The sequence below is a fragment of the Gouania willdenowi genome, chromosome 12, assembly GCF_900634775.1.
Source record: "Gouania willdenowi chromosome 12, fGouWil2.1, whole genome shotgun sequence".
Taxonomy (NCBI): domain Eukaryota; kingdom Metazoa; phylum Chordata; class Actinopteri; order Blenniiformes; family Gobiesocidae; genus Gouania; species Gouania willdenowi.
Window position 1 is genome coordinate 27389077 of NC_041055.1, and position 18399 is coordinate 27407475.

Sequence of the window (18399 nt, forward strand, 5' to 3'; positions counted from 1 at the left end):
AAGACATGTTTGTCCCAGTCATTCAGTTCTGCACAAAGAATTAAGTTAAAAAAGTTTTATGACCTGAAGTCTGCTGCTGTGTGAAGCCAATGTGCTTCTTATGAGTTTCAGAAATGTGCAAGTTTGGCCTGAAGAAAGTTTCCGAAGTAAATATATGCATTGAAAGTAAACAGGAAATACCAACTGCTACTCATATGAACCAAGACGAGTCGACTGTGACCAATCATCCCTTCATTGGAAGGATGAATAGCTGTATTAGATTTAACTCACACTTTGATAAAATGTGCTTAATAATTTGTTTTGTTTTTGTTTTTTTTTCCTTGTCTGCACATGCTTTCAAAGGTCAACATTATAGTGAAGTCTTTTCATGACAGCTATGCATGTTTTGTTATTGCAATTAAATAAATACATTTATTTTAATGCATAATTGTGACCATCACCAGCCCTCCTTAATGAAGGGTGGGAAAAACTTTATTAAAGGGAGAATATAAGAAGAGAGGGTAGTGTTATACCTAGGTGAGGGGGAAAGGAACAGGGAAGAGGGAGTCAGTGTAGCACAATGGAAGGGGTAGGGAAGAGTCGATTATTTTACTGTGTAATAGTAATTTTTGTAAATGTATCGAAAAAAAAAAAGCAGGAAAGTGAATCAGGAATTCAGTCAGGAACCAATAAAACGTCCGTAGCTTCTCAGAGAAAGCAGAGTTACTATGCTATATTATAGAAATGATAGTAAAAGCTTTCAGTGGGTGTTTATTTGGAGAAAGTGAACTTATCAGAGCTGAATCACAAGAACCCAGGTTCATGGAAAGATGACTGATGTCCAAAAGCTGTGAATTTGGCAGTAAAGGGCACTTTTTAAATAAGTTGAACCTACAGCATACATTGACTCTCAGAAACCTTCAGAGATGTCACCTTGAGATGTTGAAACCACAAAGGCCACCCACCAGATTTAGTTTGACTTAGCAGCCCAAGCTTGCATTGCCTGTACATGTGCAGAAGGTGCGTTTAGTTTCTTATTCTGTGCCGGTGACAGACATAAGAGTAATCAGTTGGGTGTAGAAGAGGACTATTTTTGCTCTGAGTGACATTGAAAGGGTTGGTGTTTGGATTCGGGCTTCTATGGGTGATTTTGCAGTCTAGGTGAAATCTGAAATAGATTAGTGTTGAAAAGACTCCACATTTTAAAGTTCAGTCTTTATCTTGAATTTATTCAACACAGCTGAGGACAGTTAGAGGTGTGAAAGGTCACAGATAAGGTAGAAGCTCATCAACATGACCTATTTACTCACGCACAGCTCATCCTGTTTCTGTAAGTCAGAGGTGTGAAAATTATTTTTCGTTCAGGGGCCAAATATGAAGCAGTTTGATCTCAAGTCGGCTGCAGATTTTAGGCTGAAAAAAACAGTAATTCAAACATTAAAATGTCCTAGTTTGTATAAATGGTACATAAAGTACATCAATAATCAAGCAATAAAAGACAGACATCAGTACCTACAGGATTTTTACTTTAAATTTATTTGATTTCGTGACAAATTTTCATTCAATGTGGAGCAATTTTGTTGAATGATTTAAGGTAAATCACAGGGTTTTGAAAAACTGAAAATTATTCTCAACAATTTGCGATTAAAGATGACATACGTGATACGTTAGCACAGGAAAACTGTAAGTATTGTGGAGTTTCTTTTTCTCTTCTGTTTTTTTTATTTCACAAGCAACAAAAACAACAATAAGCAACACAATACAGATGGTTTGTATCTGATGCAAATAGTGAAACAAATTGCTTGTTGGAAAAACAGAGATGCTTGATGACAGAACAGAGGAGATACAGGAATGAAAATCAACCTGTACAAAAAGGACGTTACATGGGCAAAGCCGTATATATAAAAAGACATTAATATAACAGTTAAGATTTCTATACACCAGTACACATTTCAGTTCATATACAGTATTCACCCGGAATCATTCTTGGATGTAATGTAAAAAGGGGGACCAGGTTTTCTTAAATGATAAGATATTGTTCTATATAGAGGTTGTTAGTTTTTTGAGATTTAGTGGTCTGTGAATAAGCCTAACCAGCAGTTTATAGATATTTGATTTCTGTCTTTCTAGTTTAAAAGTACAACTTTTTTTGCAACGGTTAATGATATTTGTATGAATGGTATGTAGGGATTGGGAATGGTTAATGTTGTGATATCACCAAGTATCTCTAAGTATCTCCAGTATTCCAATCATTGAATTGGAAGGGGCTGAGATATCTATAACTGAATTACAGTAGTTGGTAATTTACACAATGAGTCATGTTTTCTGTCATTTTTAGTTTAAATTGGATGCTCTAAAGCAGGGGTGTAAACTCATTTTAGTTCAGTGGCCAAATATGGACCAGTTTAATCTGAAGCGGGCCACAGATTATAGGCGATGAAACGAACAATTGTATCATTAATTTGCCCTAGTTTGCACTTCCAAGTATAATAGTATTTAAAGGATGTAAGGCACCGACAATATTCAAGGAATAAGGGACAGCGACACATTTTCGCTGTCATTTTTATTTTCTCCTTTAGACTGAATTGGGAGCTCTGGCCCCTGGGTCTTGAGTTTGACACATGTGCTGTAGGTTTAATAATTTATTTAGGATCCCTAAAACTTAATTACATATTCAGTCAATCTCAGTCATAGTCACTAGGACTGGGGGAACATAGTTTAAGGATGTTTCCATGGTACATTCCCACTTAAACCACTATAGAGAATGTCCATCCTGTATTAAATGAAATATTAGGAGGAAAAAAAGGGCAGAATCTACTCTAGAGCCAAAAATCAATATGTTGTCAAACAAGTAAAGTAGGTACAGTGTCACTCTCCTGCTGAAGTGAACTTGTGTCATTTGCTCTAATGCTGCACTGAGCTTTTACTCTGTTAAATGTAATTGAGTTAGTGGAAAGTGATGTGCAGCCTCAGTCTGTGTTGCAGGGCAGGGCTCTGCCACAGATCTGAGTCATCTCTGAGGCATTGCGTTGCATCACTTCACCAAACGCTGCAGAAATACATCTGAAGCCAAGAAATCCCACAAGAGGAAACATCTTGGTTTCCAAGGTGACGCTTGTGCCAAACTTTTTGGGTTAGTTTTGTGGCCTCGGCAGAAACAGGCAGAATCACTTTCATTGTCCCTGTCTGTGAGGCCAGCAGTGTGCAGCTCTGACTGACGGCTACTGATGGAGATTAAAAAGCCTAATTCTCAGATAAGCAACTGCTGAGCTGGACAATAAACAGAGATTTGCAAAAACATCTCCAGATCAGAGCCTGAATAATCCCCAGACATCCGCACTCGGACGTCTGTGGTAAAGGAGCCCGAAGGTGCCACAGCACATGTTGGATCACCTTACAAAGGTCGTCACCCGTCCAAAGGTCAAGCCACACACATGTGCAAATGTACACAGGCACACACGTTCTGCTTGTCTTTTCACACTTCATCCTTCACCACACCTTTCTTCAAGCTATAAGAAAGTACCATTCTCAGCTCGGACATTAAGTAGTCGTACTTTTACTAAACAAACACTATCGAATAATATTGAAAATGACATATATTATGATCGCAAAGGGTATGATCAGATAATTCCTCTCCATCGTGTCCATAAATAAACCTGAGTCTTTGATTTTTTTTTAGCTGTTTCTCTTTGTGGTCTGTGACCTTTGGGACGGCACAGTTGTTGTGGGTCATCAGGAGCAGCAGAACAGACAGGGAGGTCGATGGGAAAGTACAAGAGAAGTGTTAGGATGAAAAATGTTGCCTGCAGGCAGCTGACCTTCTCAAGTCTGCCAGGGTTCAGAGTAAATATTATCGGCTTTGTCATTAAAAACCCTAAAATGATTCTTTAAAAAGTCATAGATAATTTTAAAAACAAGCATCGCATAATATGTTCATTCAGATAACCGTTCTTCAGGAAATTTACTTTGAGTGTAAGTGTAAAAGCCCCTAATAAAAAGATATTTACATCAGCAGACGCCTCTGAAGAAGACTGGCAGTTGACAGTCAAAACATTAACACAACTTTAATATATTGTTCAGAAAAATGACAAACAGAAGTTGTTGCAATTGTTGCACAGAATCATCGCGTACGTAAAGTCATTGCTATAGGAGAGCAGGGATTGGACGGATCTGGTTGGTTGGCAATGCTGCTAAAAATCTTTGGTTTTAGTGTATTGGCCTGATTAGGTAGTCTGCTAAAGAAGCATTAGCATTAGCTGTTTTCAAAATACATGCTGCTACCAGCTCAGTAGCACAACCTAAATGAGTTGATCACTGCATAGCTGTGAGCTAGCTCATTATAACATTCTAATGGATTTGTTGGAAACAGACCAGTTGTGATGGACTTGTAATGGATTTAATAAAAAACAAAAAAAAGGCTAATAGAACATGGGTGGGACCTTGATCTTAGAAATACTAACAATGCCAACAAGTTATTTTTGTCTTCTTTTTGAACAATATGTTAGTTTCATTTATTCAGACAAGTGTTCTTCAGTGATCTCCTGTCATGTTTCGACTGTCAACTGCCAGTGTTCTTCAGAGGCTTCTGCTGATGACTTTGATGAAGTCAAGGAAACATCAAAGCAATCAGCAGAAGAAAGCGAAACCCTAACATATAAGACTAACAATGGTTAATATTACAACAAATACACACACACAAAAACCCACTTCATGCAACGAGCTCAAAATTTTTTGTTCTGGAAGTTTTTCGTAAAATACAAAAACATAAAAAACCATGTGTTGCTTTGTGTTGGACTTTCACTGTGTGGAGCATGTACACCCACTTAGCAATATTGTATTTTTTCTGTTGCTAGTACCAAGAAAGTGACTGCTGGAGGTTTTTTACTTGTTCTCAAATAGACTCATTGATCCAACTCTCATGATGTTACATTATCATTGGAATAAACACTTCCTCTCCCAGTGCGTTTTCACAGTGATAAAACTTTTGCATTGATTTGTCATTTTCTGTGTCATACACGCACACACACACAGACACACACACGCATCCATCCACATGTTCACAAATACTTTGCGTCCACTGGGATTCTCAAAACCTGCCAAGTGATGACAGCCTTAGATCCTGGACATTTATGTGTGTGTGAATGTGTGCGTTTCTCTGTGCACTGTATGTGTGTGTTTTAAAGTCAGAGCAACAGTGCATCTGTGCACCAGGCTTGTCCAGCCCTCCAACCTCCATGTTTCTCCCCCAAAGTCAGCAGCAGGCTAGAGTTATCAATCACGCTGGCATCACACGGAGCTCTGAGGAGCCGAGGGGCCTGTTTGGAGCAACATGTTCACAATAACAAGAGGCCAATGTCAACGGCTGGGCTGGTTATCATACTATTACCATGACCTGGCAAAGATAGAAAAAGTAGAGTTGATAGTATTTTACAGTAATTACACTGGTGCATTAATGTCTCCACAACTGAGTTTTTAAGAACTGGATACATGGTGCAACACTTTCTCCTTACTTTAATCTTATCCACCAAAAATGTGTTGGAGGTGTCAGAGAGCAATGCTGACATCAGCAAAATGTAACCTGTTGCATCATAAGGGGAGTAAAGACTTTAGGAGTCATAGACAACTTGACGCTATCAACTAAATTCTGTTGAATCCTTGAATCAAAGTTTTATTTCACATAACTGATCTCAGTTATATTAAGTAACTGAGATCAAAAAAAGGTTCAGAGCAAATGCATAGGCAAAAGAAAATTAATAATAATTATATTTTCAATAACATTTATTAACACTTTAACCCTCCTATTATCCTTTGGGTAAATTTTGCTTCATATTTTGTGACATTTTCGAATTTGATTTGTACGATTGGGAGAACAATATTTGAAAAAAATGTATTTATGGAACATTTTCAAGATACATTTACTCGATACGGCAGAAAATGTCTATATTATAATATTAGGTAATATTTGATGGTAATAGAGGGTTAAAAAAATAGGTGGAATACATAATATTTTAGGACACAGTGTTTTTCAGGAGGAGCTGATTTGTGAACTTAAATGTATGTTTTACAACCGCAAATTACCTTAAAATACTAAAACTTTAAAGCCAGTACTCATTTTTGTTTAAATGGCAGAAAATTGAAAATATATTTCCTTTTCAACTTCAACAAGTTCTTTACTTTACACTATTATTTTATTGAAGGATGAAGGCCTATTAGGCGAGCTGTAGATTTAAATGGCCAATGGTGAAAGAATTGACTGGCATTAGATAAACAAAGTTAAACCAACAATTATCCGTGGCTTTTGTCTGACTTGAAGTTTCTTATGTTGAGGTTTTTGGTTCCTGGTGCGTTTCATTTACAGTATTCATCCTTTTAGTTTTTGTATCTTGGAAAAGCTTTGTTGAAACGTGGGATTTTGTGAATATCCACGTGTGATTAATAATGTGAAAAAGTGCTGACAGGAGGAACTGAAAGGGATTCCCTTTCTTCTTGCGTCCACACAAAATTCTTTAAAGCTGCTTGGGACAATGTTTTAATAAATCGAAGATGATTTGCTTTGAAGAAAAAGATGTAAAAAGATTGAATTTGCTGCTTGAAAGTTTGTTTTGATCTTCACAGTAAACACTCCTTTTATTGACATGTTGGAAATGATGTACGCATTGCGTTGTAGGATGTGGAGTCCCGTAAACGGATATTTTTACTTCATACTTAGTGATTTTTTTGTGTTTGCTCCCAAAAGTACTGCCAAAGTGACTTTCCAACATCACTGGTGTTTTCACTGAAAGCTGCGGCAAAACAATGGTGGATGTTTATTTTTTTGTTTACACGGAAAGATATGAATTTGACCGAAATTTAATGTCTCGCAGAGTGAGTTGATATCACTGGAACTGGATGAAAAATGGTATCATGCCAATCACTGTCCTCATTGTCTGGAGAATGAAGTAAAAACACTTGTAGGCATCTGTCTACAGGACGCCACATCCCACAATGCAATGCGCGAAACCATTACGATAATCTCAATAAACTGATTGTTTAGAGTGGAGATCAAAACAGACTTCAGAGCGGCAATTACCTTTTTTTTAATTCTATTTCAATTCAATTCAACTTTATTTAAATAGCGCAAAATACAACAAAGTCATCTCAAAGCGCTGAACAAAATATAAAGTCCATAGTAAAAAAGAAAGAACCCAACAAGATCCACATGAACAAGCACTACACACTACAAACTCAATGAGTATATACTGTCTACTATATACTATAAGTATGGTTAGGATAATTAGCACAATGACCATTCCCACTGAAGTATACTTTGAAGTTTCCCAAGATGCATTTGGAACCTACAACGACAAAAACCTGAATCACACTGAGGCTAAATATCTCCACCTTTGAAAGTTCTGAAAACATTTTAAGCGAGAAAGTGACCAAGTAGAATATCAACACGTGGTCATTTGATCCATAAAATTTGCAGAAACACATTTCATACTGACATTTCAGAGATTTTTGGAGACTCTCTATTGTGCGCCACTGACAAAACCAACAGTTAACTTCATATGCCCTGATTATGTGTCCGTCCCAGCACAGGGAGAGTACGCAAATCTTATGCATAGTTCTAGCTTCTGCACTATTGTGTCTTTCCTTGACAGCAGCTAATCATGTTAGCATAAAACCAGCCAAGCATTGATTCATAGTTGTTCTGTCCTTCATTTTAAATGTCTCTGCCCGTTTCTAGGCAGACAGCGACGCAGACGCCTGCTGCTGTCAGTTTATTTGTGGACCGCTGATGAAAATTTAAGCAGCATTAGTGGTCCGTGCTGATCAATACGCAGATCTGCCCCTTAAGTGGTTGTCTGGCTAAGAGGTTTAGCCTCAATTACTAATCTATTATTAAAAACAAAAGCGAAATGCAGCGCAAATAAATAGCTTGACAACTTCATTAAAAATTTCATTACCTCTGCAGTGGAAGCCTTTTAAATAATCAGCGAGTTGTCTGAGTTACAGTTGTGAAACTTGGGCAACTTGGTGGCCTTTTGTCGAGTTTCATTCAAACCTTTTTGTACTTTGTCAAATAAACCTCAGTGACGTTGTAGCAGATGGTGATGTAGAGGTGTATCATTCTCTGTCTTTTTCCCTTCATAGCATGCATGATTATTGATTCTGTAAGGAGGTCAGACTTTGACCCTGAGGGTGTGTATTTTTAGTTTGATGTTGCCCAGGAGCCCCATCCTCCTCCTCCTCCTCCTCTTCCTTCTCCTTTTAGTTGCTCTTCTGTACCACCTTGAAACTGCCACGATCAGCAGATTCAGTGTCCTCTCAATGGATACGGTCAGGAGAGTTTCAGCCACCCTTTACTTTATAAAAAAGGAAATGTTGTGGTCGTCATGAGAGTTGTCACACGTGGTTCCCTGCTTGTAAACCGCAATGTTTTCTGCTCAAGTAGAAAAAAAATGAAGCTCCAGAGGATACATCTGGAAGTTTAACAAAGTGAAATCTGACACCGGTGATGAGAAACACTTGGTTTTTAGGTGGAAAGATGCTGAAATGAGCTGAAGATGGATGAACGGAGGAAATTTGAGATGGATCGGATGAAATATAGACTTAAACTCATAATAACCTTCACCATGCTTCACCGCTGGCTGCAGTCATGAGTTATTCTATGTTCTCTAGTCTGCTGAGTACATCCTACCATTTAGGGTTTCAGCAATGTACCGTAGTTGAGTCGCCTGACCTTGTTTCAATGTTCAACATGAAGCTTTTTGGCATCAATATTTACTTCATAAATTACAAGTACATAACCTTACTTCTACAGTGATTGAACAACTTGGTAAAAAGGCTAATGTGGTTTTAAATGCTGCACTAAGTTTTCTTGGACTCTGACTTTAAATTAGCCCAAACTTAGCTTTTTGAGTTTAAGTGTTATGATGAAAAATGTTGCCTGCAGGCAGCTGACCTTCTCAAGTATGCCAGGGTTCAGAGTAAATAATATCAGCTTTGTCATTAAAAACCCTAAAACGATTCTTTAAAAAATCATAGATAATTGTAAAAACAAGCATCGCATAATATGTTAAGGTTTCATCCATTCAGATAACAGTTTTTCAGGAAATTTACTTTGATCTCCTGACATGTTTTGACTGTCAACTCCCAGTCTTCTTCAGAGGCATCTGCTGATGGCTTTGATGTGTCCTTGACTTCCACGCAAAAATTCCAGCCAGTTCTTTTTGTCCACAAAAAAGAGGACAAGAAGAACTTGCTGGAATTGTTGTGTGGAAATCAAGGACACGTCGATGCGATCAGAATAGAATAGAACTTTATTTGTCATACAATAAAAACAAGTACAATAAAACTGCTAAAGCCCTTCAGTCAGTGCAAACAACAAGAATTACAAATAACAATCAAAGATGAGAGTTGCTGTGAGCTAGCTCATTATAACATTCTAATGGATTTGTTGGAAACAGACCAGTTGTGATGGACTTGTAATGGATTTAATAAAAAAAAAAAAATGCTAATAGAACATGGGTGGGACCTTGATCTTAGAAATACTAAGTCGCCTGACGTTGTTTCAATGTTCAACATGAAGCTTTTTGGCATCAATATTTACTTCATAAAGTACACAACCTTAGTTCTACAGTGATTGAACAACGTGGTAAAAAAGGCTAATGTGGTTTTAAATGCTGCGCTAAGTTTTTTTGGACTCTGACTTTAAATTAGCCCAACTTAGCTTTTTGAGTTTAAGTCTGTCTTTGTCCCTCTCCCAGTTTGAAACATCCAGTGTTACAACTTTTATTTGTAAGGTGATAATTATTAGCATCATTTGATCATGCTGTACTGCATCATGCTCAAAAACTAAGTTAAAGTGGAAAAAAAAATGCAATATTTAATATTTACTCTGAATTTTTCAGCCGTATATATTTATATCAGAATATTTAAAACACATAGGTCAAACTCAAGGCCTGGGGGCCAAATCTGGCCTTTTTAAAGCTCCCAATTCGGCCCGCAGGAGAAAGTAGAAATGACAGTGAAAACATGACTCATTGTGTAAATCACCAACTAATTCAGTTGTAGATATCTCAGTATCTCCAATTATATTTAGTTTTATGATGTCATTAGTCAGTAGAGGTGTTTGCTCACTTGATTTTCCAGAGATTAGTTCTGTCTGTGTTGGATCAGTGTTACAACCAACTCGTTTGTGAAAACAGCTAATTAAAGCTGAGTTCGGTGGTTATTTAATGACTCTTTTTACCCACAGGTGCTGATTTGCTTTAAGCCCTAAAGACTTTTATGGTTGGTTAGATATGTTACAGATGAGCAGGTGCCAGTTGGCTGTGTGTTTTTACTGGAGCTGAGTCATGCTTTGAAGCCCACAGGTGCTGAGTTGGCGGATATTTATGGCTTTTTTTGTGATGTCACACAGGCCAACAGGTGCTTGATCTTTGCTGGTTTCTGATGTTTTGCAGACATTTTAACATTAAAAAAAGTATTGTTCAGTTTCTATTTCACGTACGTGTGGCTAACAGACTGTCAGGATCAATCAGACCCACTTTGAGCAGGAAGAAAAACAGCAGCGTCATCTTTTTTGACGAGATGTTTCAACCACTTCTGATTCAACAGGGGAAAGAGAATTCACCTCGTGATAAATAACAGCATATATTGACTTCAGAATGGCTTGTCAACCTGATCAGCAGCTTTGATTCTTTTAGTCATGCACAGTATGTGAAATGGCTCAATGTTTTTGAGTATAATATTGACATGTAAAGGACGTCATAGAGCACTTGGTGTTTTTAATAATGTATGATATGAGTGAACATGTATTTCACCTTGTTTAAAAGAGATTCTATTTTTTGGTTGATGACTAAGAGTGCTCACAGTCATGTTGCAGACAGGAGATATCAGGTTTCTAACAACTCATCCTTAGTCATGATCGAGCTGCGTCTTTTTTCACCTTGTGGTGCGATAGTCGCTTGCCGATGGAGGCCGATAACTTGAATATGTACAAATTAGGGCTGGGCAAAAAAATTATTTAATCGATTTGTCAAATTTGTAGATAAAAACCATTTTTATTTTGCAAATTTGTGTGTTAAAAAAAAAAATGTAATTTTGTATTTATTAATTTTATTCCCACCACAGTTTTTTCGGACTTTTTCGCGTTCTGTCCTTGTGAGTTACTGTAGCGTGATGTGAGCCAGCGCCCTCTTTGTTTGCATGTGTGCTACTGTGAAGTTGCTGTTGCACTTTTGCTTAAACCTGGGTTGAAATTGTTGAATGACAGAGCCTCATTTACTTTTTATTTTGGGATTGTTCTATGCATTTTAACTCTTGAGGACAATCACAGCAATAAAGTTGCACTCTTGACAATATATCTGATGTCTGCAGTCATTTTTTAAGTGCATTGAAAAAAAAAATCGAATCAAAACTCACATTTTTCTTTAAAAAATCTGAGATTTTTTTCTTCACCCAGCCCTAGTGCAACCTATGGGTGTACATTGCCATGAATCTGACAATACGATACGATTCACGATGATATGATACTGTATATCCCAATACTGAGCAATAGGACATACATTGCGATCTTTCGCGATATCAATAGTTAAAAGTTCAAAATGGTATGAATTATAATTTATTTACTTTTTTTTTTAACTCGCAAGACCTAGTAAATGGTAAATAACTGTAATTCAAGCACCAGTATCAAAAACAAGTGCTATGTTTATCAAACTGTCAAATTAACATTTTCAAAAAGTAATATTTTTTTTCTTTTACAACAGATTCTGATTCTGTTAAATTCTTAAATTCTCAAAAATAATAACCACATACATCTATGAAAGTGTCCAGTTTGTTTTATGAAAATAAAGTGCAATCAATTTCCAATCTAAAATGCATTGAGGGGTGAGATAGTTTAACAAGGTCTTATATGCTAGTGCAATTGCATGTTTTTTTGGGTAAAAAACATATAAAAAAATTGATTTGGACATTTTATTGGATCGATACATCAATCGTGCGGTGAAATATCATGATGCATCGCCGAAACCAATTTTTTTTTTACACCATTAGTGCATACCTCATTCTACTTCTCCAACAAGATTATGTATTTATTATAACTTTTTGTAATTACTCCGTTAAGAAACACTGAAGGGCTAGAGTTTGGCTACTCCACCAAATAACCAGAAGTAGCTCTTTCAGACATTATCATGGATACTTCTCTCAAAATCTGATGATATCATACCCATCGTTTGATGTTTTTTGGTATCTTCCCACATTTTAGAAACATATGTTCAGTTTAAAACAGATCTACAACCTCCCATTGCCTGGGAACGCAGTACACCCACAAATGCAAGGTGCAAGAGAAATAGTATCAGGTTAAGTAGGACCTTAGGATTTGTGAAGATATTTAAAAATAGAATAGCTGTTACATTTGTTTATTAATCATAAACTGAGAAGTAACTCACAGGTTTCTGAAATGTATGCATAGTTAGTCCTGGTATGACAAGTTCTGCATATATGTCCACAGAAATCCATCACACAGTTGTTGAAATCTTTCCGGTTCACAGAAAATCATCTTTTATTTGCGCTCACCATATGGCACCGTAATGGAGTATAAAATGAACCCTTCAGACAGTGATGGACAACATTATGTATCACTACCTATTTCCATCCCAAGAGGGATGAACCTAATTGGTTTATCTTGGGCAGATGTTCTTCAAGCCCTTGAAAGAACCACTTACATAAGTTTTGTTTTCAGCCCTGACCCCAAAGGCATAAAATGAGATTGGCGTGCATGAGTTTGTCGACCAATGAATAGAGGACGTTCTTGTTTGATCTACAGCTCAGGCCAACAGGACTCAACTGTACCTTAGCTCAGTGATAAATGAAGAGGGCTTGGTTGGCATGTCGCCACCTTAAATCAGCTAAATTAGGTGTGTGTATGTGTGTGTGCTTGTGCATTTGAGGGGATATTTAATCAGTTTAAATGCAGCTTCTCTTAGAAATAGAAAGGAAGGTCACAGAAACAAAGAGTGATGCAGTTTTTTGGCCAGGATTTCACTCTGTGACTCATTAAGTCTGTTATTTTCTTTTTCTTTAGAGCCAAAGAAGTGTAAGCCCATAGGTTGTTTAATTGATCATCATTCAAACATGATTGGCAGTGCAGTCCTGTATTTCCTGTGTTTATGGAAAGGCAGTAACATATAATTGTGTGCGGTTCTTGCCATGAGCCACCTTGACTTACAGCCTGCACACACTCGCTGACCCCTGTTTGTTTTTCCTTCACTGTCTTTGATCTACAAAGCACGTCCTTCTCAGTGCGTATACAGTAATTATAGCTGCACATACAGCAGTTTGAGATTTTAATAGCACAGTTTAGTTTTAAATATTTGAGGCCCAGGAGAGCCTTGTGTTTCATCCAACATCGATGCCCATTAGTGTCACTGGGTTATTGCGCTGTGAGAAAGGTACATCCTGTTGAACATATTGTTAGCCATTTTAAATTATTGCAAGCAGGTCCTCGGTTCATTTCCAAAGGTTGGCCTTGTATAATTGTGTAAATGTTATTGCAGTAATTGTAGATGATTTCTTTTCTGAACGAGGTGGTTTACTCAGCTGCAGCAGCTTAGGATCAATCCTTTATTCACTTTATTGTGTAATGCGTTTCAAAATGACAATACTTCACCATTCGTTTCAGTCATTTCACAAATGGCATGGAAAATTCAAACAATAAATGATTAAAAGACACAGAGATATTCCCAAAAACGGGGTCCAAAATAACTTGCATAAAGAGAATTTGTTTTATATGCCAAGAAAGAGTAACTTTTATACTATAAATTAAAACAGAGATCGGATTTGTTTTTCTTACATTACCACATGCAGTCATGGGTCAATAGGAATAGGAGAAAAAAAAGCGTTTTTTCAGATTTTAAGAGACTGTCACCGAAGAACCAATGCATATACGTGACTAATCATTATTGATGTGAACAGTCTATGTACATAGCTCAAAGCTGATCAAATTACAGGGAGCTCAGACATATGAATCCATATATCATTCGTTCATTCATTTTTCATTATGTAACAAAAACATGAAAAATGAAAAAAATACTTTTTCATTTGTTTCCAAAACCAAAATGAAAAAACGAAAAACACCTTGTTTTTCAAATTCAAGCTCTTTTGCTTCGGTACAGAAAATGAAAAACAAACAGCTTTATTCGTTTTCTCCGTTACCGATTTGCCAAAGTACGTGACCCGGAAGTGAAGCGCTACACATTCCGCGATATCTTTAGCTCTGCAACACTTAGGAGTTTCTAAATCCTCTGAAATGTCCGTGAGGAGGTTCTGTGAGCAACACCAGCTAAAGCGTAAAGGACACGTTTTGGATGCACAGTTGGAAGCAGCGATTTTGACATGCCGAACTGCCGTTAGCATACCCGTCTCAGGAGGGGGAAGCAGTGCACCGTCAACACTATGTATGGTGCGGATGGTGCGCTGCTGACCTCGACTCGAGACGTTGTGGATCGGTGGGGGGAATACTTCGAAGACCTCCTCAATCCCACCGACACGCCTTCCAGAAGATGGATGGATGGATGGATGGATGTAATCTGAAAATGGAAGAAAATAATCACTAAATTGGCCATATCTCAAAAAATATTAATCCGATTAAACTAAAAATGTACAGTGTGCCAATTGAATTATTAAAGAACAATTGATAAAAATTTTAGAATTTGAGCATGGGATGTCCTGAAAAATTGTTGAAATGCCATAGAATGACCGCTGAATTACCTGTACATCAAAGGCTTACAAATAAAGATAGAAAATCAGTAACACACAAGTAACTATTTTTTAGCAACAGCCCAGAACCTTTACATAACCCAAAATGAAAATATTTAGTTTCTAAATATTTTAGAAGTGTCTTACCTTGATCTTATAATGTTTACTTGTTTCCTTTGCCCGAAATATCTTCCTATAATCATCAAAGTGTAAACTCAATTGCTTAACGGCCCCTAAGGACTTCAGTCTAGACTATTATGGTAAATCCTAAAAGTCAGACCAATCAAAGGACAAATAGCTACTTTTAATTTGAAAGTCAAAGCATGTGCTTCATGTTTGAATGCTCTGTTTTTAGTCGTCTCTTTACTCCTCTGCACTCTCTCACAATCAGGGAAAATTTAATAAATCACACTGGAGGAATTTCATATTGCAGTAGATATAAAGAGTGTCATTGTGGCACAGGCACAATGAGACGTGGATGGATTTATATAGAGCCTCTGTGATATATTCAGCTCAGTGTTAGAGTGCAGAGAGGAAGCCATTGTGCTGCAGGTCAGACTGAACTTTGACCAAAGTGCTTCACACTGATCTCTCAAATTCCTCCAGAAAAGACTGTGTGTTTATGAGATACAGTTTGCAGTGTTGCTGCCACATTGCAATTTTAACTTTATTTTTTATTCAATAAAACCAACAAAAACTCTGCATTTAGTAAATGCATAACAATTAAGAACAATACTTTGTTGTGGATAAAAAGGAAGAAGGACAAGCTTTGATAGCTTTGATAAACATTAGAATTAAGCCGAACCAAAGAGCTGGAACTACAGGAAGACAATATTTTACCATGAGCAGATACACTGTACCTCCCTGACAGTTGTCTGAGAGAATAGAAATTCAAGTCTAAGAAAAGTGATCTCATATTAATTGTATTTATTTTGGTTAACTTTGACATAAATATGTTTGAAAGAAACAGCATGGTTTGATTTGCATTCCCATTTTTTGTTGCATTTCTTACATTTAGGGTCATGTCATGTCATTTCAACAAATCTTCACGACATCCCTCGTGCTTCGGTCTCAAAAGATTCAGAAATTTTTACCAATTGTTCCTTAAAAAATCAATAGACACACTGTACATTTTTAGTTTGCACATATTAATACCGTTTGAGATATGGACAATTTTTGTGCGTCCTTATTTTTCTTCCATTTTCAGCTTCCAATATCTCAGGAACTACTTCACATCGGACACTTAAATTTGGTGTAGTAATACGGCTCCACCCACTCTCTCAGAATAAGGAAAAAAGTTTTTTGGGGTTTGGGTCTGGAACATGTTTGGGTCTTTAGTTAATAACTTAGCATAAGTCTCAGCTCCCTGTAATTTGATCAGCTTTGAGCTATGTACATAGACTGATTTGTCACATATCTGCATTGGTTCTTGGGTGACAGTCTCTAGAAATCTGAAAAGATACTTTTTTTAACTATTTTAATTGACCCATAATAACTACATGTGGGACTGTAAGAAAAAACCTGATCTCTGTTATATTTTATAATATAAAGGTTACTCTTTTTTGGGATATAAAACATTTTTTATTGATGCGACTTCTTCATTTTGACTTTTGACCCCAACTTTGGGTTATTTCACCGCTTGCGGATATTGAAAATCATGAGGTCATAGTAGCTTAATTACCTCTGTGTCTTATAATCATTTATTGTTTTTCACTGTTTTGAGAGAAAAATCTACACATACCTTCCTCACTGAATTGGTCTTTACTCAAAAAGTATTCATTCAATTAGTGGTACACCTATACATCGGCCGATATCATTGGCCGATTTTTGCATTTTTTACGCGTATCGGCATCGGCCAATGCGGGCTGCTGCGTTCGCCGATTTGCATTATTTATAGAGAGCAGAAATATATTTTACTTGTTCTACATCACCTGTTTTTAATATTTGTTAAATATTTTGTATTTGTTGTCGTTCTACCTCACCTTTGTTAATTTCAATAAATGTTTTTTTTTTTTTTTTTTTTTTTTTAATTGACACTCGTACCATTTTTTATCATCATTGTGTATTATGATGTAAATTGAGGGAGCCAAAGTAGTATCGGTTCAAGAAAATCGGCAGTCCGTATCTGTCATCGACTAAAGCTGATGGAAAAAATGGGCCCCAAAAAATCCATGTTGGTCTATCCGCACATCCAATCAAACAAAAATCACGGAACAATTAAAAATTTCAGAATTTTTTGAGACCGGAGTGTGTGGGCTATTTGTTAAATGACATGAAATAACCGTTTAGAACACTACGCTCTCAAAATGCTGGACTACTCGTTGTTCCATTTGTCTCTAAAAGTAGTATAGGAGGAAGAGCTTTCAGTTATCAGGCCCCACTTCTCTGGAACCATCTACCAACCACGGTTCGGGGGGCAGACACCCTCTCTACCTTTAAGGTTAGGCTCAAAACATTCCTCTTTGGTAAAGCTTTTAGTTAGGAACCAGCTCATAGCTCATAATTAAGATGCAATAGGCATAGACTGCCGGGGGGGGGGGGGGGGGGGGGGGGGGTCTTCTGGCATGCTCGGTTGGAGAGAGGTTGGAGAGGGCGTTAAGAGAGAGGTCATTTAGGCTAGAGAGGGACCGGAGAGGGTCCCATTCCTCTCTCAAACACTCCCTCTATGTCTGCTTCTTCCCTTGTGTGTTTGCTCCTGTTCTCCTTCTGGCTTTTGTCTTGCAGGTCCGTGGGATCCACAGTGTGGAGTTACAGAGTCTCAACAACTCTGTCTCCACCCTCTCCTCGGCACACACCCAACACAGCATAACGTGGATGGCTGTTCATCATAGGAATGGGATCCACACAAGGTTCCTGCTGCTTAACAGAAGGTTTTCCTTGCCGCCATGATGAATTCATGTTGGGTGTGGGATACATATGTATGTGTATATACGTATATATGCATATGTGTGTATCCATAAAATGAAGAGTCCGTCCTTAAGACTGCTCTACTGTAAAGTGCCTTGAGATACCATTGGTTATGATTTGGCGCTATACAAATAAAGATTGATTGATTGATTGAGATTGATTATCTCGAGGTTGTAGAAATATGTTCCACGGGTGTTGATTGCGTTCAGAAATATCGTTTCTTATTTGTTTAACGTTTTACATGTTTGATCTTTTCTCTCCTCTGCAGTGCCGCTGACATGCGTTTTGTCCTTCAACGTCGACCAGAAGAACGGTTTGTCCTTCAGCGGCCCTCTGGAGGACATGTTCGGCTACACCGTCCAACAGTTTGAGAACAGCGAGGGAAAATGGTGGGTGTCGATTGTAGCGCTATGTGTAGGAGCTAAAGTTACCTCATGGTACCCATTTGTCAACCTTTAGCTCTGCAACATTTCCTCTGTATCTCATGGGTGCTGTTTGTAAATTCTTCTCTGAATATGTATTTTGTTGCATTAATGTGATACAAATGGAACCCAGTCCTGTTTCCATATGTCCAGAGACATTTTGGGATTAATGCTTTTATAATGCAATGAATCCATTGTTGTCACATAGATAGATAGTTTGAAAGTGTTTAAACGTAAATGAATAGAAATTTAAAAAAATGGAAAACTAAAATCATAGTGTATTAAGCAGGCCTATGAGGATATACTGTAACTCTGTCATTCAGACTGTGGAAGAATGCCGTATTTCAGA

General features: G+C 37.3%; 1 protein-coding gene across 2 annotated transcripts in view; it reads left to right on the top strand.

Annotated features, from left to right (window-relative positions):
- itga1 (integrin, alpha 1) overlaps positions 1–18399 on the top strand; it is a 100971-nt gene that overhangs the window by 43160 nt on the left and 39412 nt on the right. For both annotated transcript variants that reach the window (XM_028462551.1, XM_028462550.1), the window contains exon 2: positions 17897–18017. In XM_028462551.1, the coding sequence (XP_028318352.1) occupies positions 17971–18017 (47 nt within the window). In that variant the 5' untranslated portion in view covers positions 17897–17970. The remainder of the gene's footprint in view (positions 1–17896; positions 18018–18399) is intronic.